Below are 6,082 nucleotides of genomic sequence, written 5' to 3' on the forward strand. Positions count from 1 at the left end.
CTTGCATAGGGTTTGCTTACGAAGTGGTTTCAAGCACTCAAATACCTCTGTGAAGAAACACAATCTTTTCCAGGGGATGGCCCAAGTTTGATTCCGACTTGGACACTTGATTTTTATTGTTTGAATCATTCGTGCTTTTTTGATTACTGAATTCGCGCATTTCTGCGCACATCCAACGCCTCCACTTCGCCTCCATTAACCACTTCGACACTATGGCTGTATCCTGCACAAGTGTTCTCGCTCAGATACCAAGTTTCTTATTGCCACTGCCGTTACGGTGCATCTTTGTCCAGCGGCGAACTCTCAGTAAGCTTCCCGGAACACCTCGCGACGGGCAGCGACAAAGGCCGCAAGGTGGGTTTTGCAGCCCAGGACCAGAACTACACTTTGTGACCCACTTGACAACTGGGAACGACACGAACCAAAGCTGCCTCCAAGTCACAAGAACTAGGTAGCCTGCTTCGGAGCTGGCCAGCGTGACAGTGCTTGATTGAATCTGCCTACGGTGTTGCGGCATTAGCCGACTCCTAATCAGCCCGACCATCACCACAGTCATTAGCCGAGCTTGCGGATGTTCGCCACATGCGAAGTTCCCTGCTACCTGACAACAACTTAATCCGCAACAAGGTCGCCACATTCACGATTCCAGATTCAACGGTCCCGCCCTCTCGCACCCTGGCCCAGATATTTGTTGGCAGTGACGTTCCCATCCCGTTCAACGATGTCTCGTTGATCGAGGCTGATTATAGAAACAAGGCTGCTGAATTCGAATATGTGTCACGAGCGTTCGATGCCAAAGTAGTGGCCATTGATGACGCAATCAGACGAGAGCTTGGCTTGAAGACGTGGAAGATGTACATGCCACATGTCTCATCTGCTGCCGCTCACCGCGTTATGTAACAGGGCGATCAATGCCTTCAAAAACCACTCTTACACAGCCAGTGCCATCCCCAAAATTTCGGACAGCCCGGCAAGACAAGTGAGAGCGCATGCAAGACTGTCTACGATGACACAGTCAATGTCAACTACCAAAGAAACTCTCGAAAAACTGATCTTTGTTTCATTAGTCTCTTGCATAGAAAACTGCACGCCCCTTTTATTACTTTTCAGGCATATTTTTGCCCCGTATCAAACAGTTATTCGGGGGCTGCCTGAATGCTAAACCCAGTTCAAGGTAAATAGAGTAGCCTGAAGCGCCCACGACTCGAACCAAACGAGTTCATGCCTGTCCACCAGCCCACCAGCTGTCGTCAGCGTGGTGAGCTTCCCGAACTTCCTCTGTTTCCAGAGCCAATCATAGCATCAGCTGTTTTCAGTAATAGTACTGATTACGTGCCAGAGTGCCACAACTAACGTCGTCCTTGATCAGGCGCGGACGCCTGAACGCGTGTTCATGGTGACTCCTACGAAGTCGCCAAAGACTGGCTAAAGGATTTTGAGTGTGTTGTTGACTGCAAGGGGTGGAACGACGACAAGAAGCTCTGCCCCATCTATATCATGTTGCAAGACAATGTACGAACGTGGTTCAAAAAGCAAGAAGGTGCCCTTCGGGCTTTGAACAATTTCCGACTTGAGCTCCTGGTTACTTACCCGGACACAGTCCACACAAAAAGAGCTGAATCTGCTTTGCAATCAAGGAATCGGTGAAAGAACTACAGTGCGGCAACGTATGTCGGAGACGTGCCCAGCTTGTTTATGAGCGACAAATATGAGCGACGTTAAGTAGCGTCGGCATCTGATGCGGGGCGTGAAACAGGAGATTTATGCTGGTTTGGTAGCAAGCTCTCAGAGAACCATCACGGATTTGACTCCAAGGCGATGGAAGTGAAAAGAACCCTTCAATGGTGGACGAGGTACTACAACTGCGATGTGAACAATGCAATTGTAGACGCAGTTCCCGAGGTCTTCGAATGTAGCATTGACATGTTGCGATACTTGATCCTGTTTCAGAAGAGCTGCAGAGGCAATCGCTGAACGGCAGCCCGGCACCGGTCGCGTCGTTGGAGGAGGTGATTCGCGAGGAATTAAGGCACACAGCCGCAAACACATCATTAGGTGTCATTACCTGTGCAGCCAGAACGCTCGTATGCTGTGGCAGTGAGAGGAACCTCCACACCTGCTTTCGTTCCGGCCGCCAGCCACAAAGTTCACACCACCCCTGCCGGAGGTGAAATTTCGAATAGTGTATATATGGCACACTCCTGATCGAATACCACTTCATTATCACATCGGCGAAGCTGGCAAATTTTACCGAATGTGAAAACACCGGCCAGCAGGACTTCAGGGGTTTCGCGTAAACCCTCAATGGCCAAGAAATGAAGAATGTCCATCTGAAATCGAATAGTGTCAGTCAACGTGACAAGTTCTTCACTCCCAGCAACAGCGTGAGTCGCGGTCGAAAGTGCCACTAATTTATCATAAACCAAGCCCAGGTACATCCTCGAACACTTCTAGGCGGAGTTCCCGAGGTGCACTTCGGGGAAATCTAGAATCAGCAACCTGTGAAGGTGAGGCCATTTCCGACGCAATACAGAACCTCACTCAGAAATAACATGGTAATTTATTACTTTTTTTCTGGTCATGAAACTGCCACGTCACTAAATGGGAGAGCTTCATACGCCACTCACACATACAGCGCCACGGCGCTGGCATATATAGAGGGGCGAGGAAGCCGGCTCTGACGGCTGCTTCGCTGTCCATCATTAGCGGAGTGCTGGCGGTTGTGCGGATTGCCCTCATATTAACGCGATGGCGTTAGACAGCTCGTGTCGCAAAAATTCCGCCGTCAGTGTCGGCACCGTTGGTAGTGTTAGAAACATCGAGAAAGAGACAAATAAAATAAAGAATAAAAATTTCAATCACATTGAGGAATAAACCCGCTGCCGCTCTCGCGGCAAAAAGGTGTCCTACCACAAAACCACGATGCTACTTGCAGCTGCTTCGGGAAAAAAACACTACATAAAGCCATGTAGTGAAAGGAGTCGATTTAACGCATTTTGTTTGACAGGTGTCACCAGGAGCGTAGCGAGAAGTTTTTCTCGGGGGGGGGGGGGGGGATTCACACAGACTCGACGGGGTGGGGGCACAGATATCAACTTTTCTCTGTAAAGTCACAATCGGCGGTAGTGTAACAGATGGTGCACATGCATGTATATCAAGTCATGATATTCCTCTTTCTTCATGCGCTTGTTTGTGAAGAGAGTAAGTAAAAGTACTGTAAGAATGATTTATGGATATTTCGGGTTTCACGTCCTAAAATCACCTTATTGTTATGAGAGACGTCGTAGTGAAGGAATTTAAAAATTTCGACCACCTCGAACTCTTCGACGTGCACCCAAATCTGAGCACACCGGTCTATAGAATTTTCGCGTCTATCGAAAATGCAGCCACTGCAGTCATGATTCACTCCCTAAATTTGCGGGCTAGCAGCCGAGTACCTTAGCCACTATACCACGGCGGCGGGGCAGTACTGCAAGAAGTACTGTAAATAACGACAGGTACAGTGACCGTTTGAATCAATGGCCTCTCGCCACACCACTGGATGTACTATTATTCGAAAACGCGATATTGTGATTACAAATCTGGTTGGAAAAGAAATCAGTATTTTTTAATCTTTGTTAAGCGTAGATGGCGTAGTCCTCATCGGGTTGAAGTGCGCTTGACAGGTCAAGGAGGGTTCCGCTTACAACAAGCAATAATAGGTATATGCAGCGTGTTTTCGTACAGTCATGATTACATTTTTGTTTTGCTTTGTTTGCTGAGTAAATTTCTTTGTCGATGCCTATGACTTCATGCCTATGGGATTCATTTTTATGTTATTGCTTGAACATTTTTTTTACTTTACTGCATGCATCGAAGCATGCTTACTATACGCGATAAGTAAATTTTTGTAAGATATTCTGCAATGTCGGCAACACCATTCTGCACACATCATTTTCTGGGCAGACTTTCAGTTGCACTGGGAATATTGATAGCAATGAAGTACTCCAATCGTAGATGTTTTATCGTGCAATCTGCGAAGGCAAGGTAATCATTTAATGATTAATATTTACTTCGTCTCAATCAAAAGTTCATGTACGACCGAACTAAACCAACTCAGATAAAATTTGGTCGCTACGGATATGTGCTAGAACACCCAAATACGTGCTAGAAACGGGGTGTGTGCTAGTATTTTTTGTAGCTTTCTTCACTCGGCTCCCTGAATGGATAGCGTTACTGCAAGGCGTTTTCCATTCTTTGCAAGGGTGCAGGCAACTTTTCGTTTTACCTGAAGAGATCCAGAACTGTACAGAATAGTTCACCACGCAGCATACGTGCATTCATGTTTCCAGCACTTACATCTGCGTGAACACGAGCAGCCTTGAACCACACAAAATTTTCAGTGATCGGTTCCCCAGTGATAAAGGAATGAACTCTAGAGTTACACAGAACGTAGTGCACCATAATCAATTTCTCAAAACACGTGAACTCCAACGAGAACCGCCAGCGCATGCAACACGCGTTTACATACGCAGAACTGTGCACCCTCCATGCCTGTTGGTCGTCTGTTTCAGGCATTCTGATGCCAATCGTTGGAACTTCATAGAACTGCTGTTACCTTCTTTACGTTCAGTCAAGTTTGTGGCATCTCATAAAAACGCGACAGAAACTACCAGCTTTCCGTATGGGTTCAATCACAAACGTGAGAAATCTCGCGCGCATAAGAAGAAACTGAACGAGCGCGACTTGCCGGTACCTGAATGGATACACAGGAAATGTATACCCGCGAATCTTTCCGCCAAGCGAGAAAGAAACGCTAGTGTTTAACGCGGAAATTTACCAGCCGACATGTGTCGTCGCTAAAGTTCTCGTTCCTCACATTCAGGGTCAATGCCCGAACTTTGCTGAGCGCCTTGCTTTGTAGCAAATGCGAAGTCACCCCTTTGAAATACTCTTCGTACTAGTATTGCTTAGTAGTTCGTGTCTTGGGTCGATCAGCGCCCTTCTATGAGACTCGATGGTCGCACCAAAACGCCACGTGGTATAACGCTTGATGATTATTGAATTGGATTGAATTGTATTGAATTGAAGTGTATTTGTCCTGAAATTCTTACAGGAACAGGAGCAGAGGCTAAAGGCTATACAGCCTGACATGGGGCCTCTGCTCCTAAATACAGTTTGGCACGCAGGCCGCTCAATCTGTCGCAAATGTTTTCAGAAATAAATATATAACACAACAAATAACACACAGAAATATACAAATAACACAATGAATAAACCATAACACAACAAAATTTAGCATGGTCTTGTCACACTCTTTTAGGGAAAACTTTAGAAAAGTCACACTTCACGAAAAGTCGGAGGCGTCAGCAAATCACAAATTTTTAGTGCAAGAAATTCTCTCTGAAATAGCACATTCTCTTTACCTGTAAAATTTGTTCACTATTTTTTGCCGTTGGCTTGAAATATAGAACATGTTTCAAGCACAATGCTTTAAACTTTACGCTTTGAGAACACAACACGGACAAAATAAGATTTTGTAGTCTTTTTAAATGGCACCATACTCAACCTTGGCTAGTGTTTTTCATGCTCATGGAGACAGTTTATCACTCCAAATGACAGATGGCTTTGATGCCAGAATATGTGAATTTCACCCATTAACCAGAAGCCCTAACAAAGTGAAATCGAAAACAGATTATGCGCATACTAAAAGTAATCGTACCTTTTGACACGGCTGTGCATGCTATAGAAGCAACGAAAATCCAAGTCGGGAGAAAACTGAGCCATGCCATCGCTCCCTTTGGTTATCTATAGTGAATGACCGGGAAATGAGGTCTTAGCATAAGTTTCGATGCAATGTGCTGGATTTCCGAGCCACCACTTCAACGATAGCTTGAACACACAATCATCAGTCTGAAATAAAGCAAGATAAGTTGCAATGAAACAGATAAGTACGAATCGTCGTTACAGCATCCAATAGTTGAACGATTTCCCTCTCTTAGCACAAAAGGCAATTAAAGACAAAGTATTATCGACAAAATCTCGCGCGTTTTCCTGAGAAGAACAGATATATATGAAATTACCTGCAGAACAATGAAAAGGT

At 45.6% G+C, this 6,082-nt stretch overlaps 1 protein-coding gene across 2 annotated transcripts in view; it reads right to left on the reverse strand.

Moving 5' to 3' along the window:
• LOC119171335 (uncharacterized) overlaps nt 1-5,847 on the reverse strand; it is a 63,984-nt gene extending 58,137 nt beyond the window's left edge. The window contains exon 1 of one of the 2 annotated variants that reach the window (XM_037422205.2): nt 5,702-5,847. In XM_037422205.2, the coding sequence (XP_037278102.2) occupies nt 5,702-5,771 (70 nt within the window). In that variant the 5' untranslated portion in view covers nt 5,772-5,847. Of the gene's footprint in view, nt 1-4,267; nt 4,343-5,701 lie in introns of those variants that run through there. The other variant, XM_075890301.1, reaches the window with a different exon arrangement.
• Between the last annotated feature and the right edge of the window lie 235 nt (nt 5,848-6,082).

The sequence above is a fragment of the Rhipicephalus microplus genome, chromosome 3 (assembly GCF_043290135.1).
Source record: "Rhipicephalus microplus isolate Deutch F79 chromosome 3, USDA_Rmic, whole genome shotgun sequence".
NCBI classification, from domain to species: domain Eukaryota; kingdom Metazoa; phylum Arthropoda; class Arachnida; order Ixodida; family Ixodidae; genus Rhipicephalus; species Rhipicephalus microplus.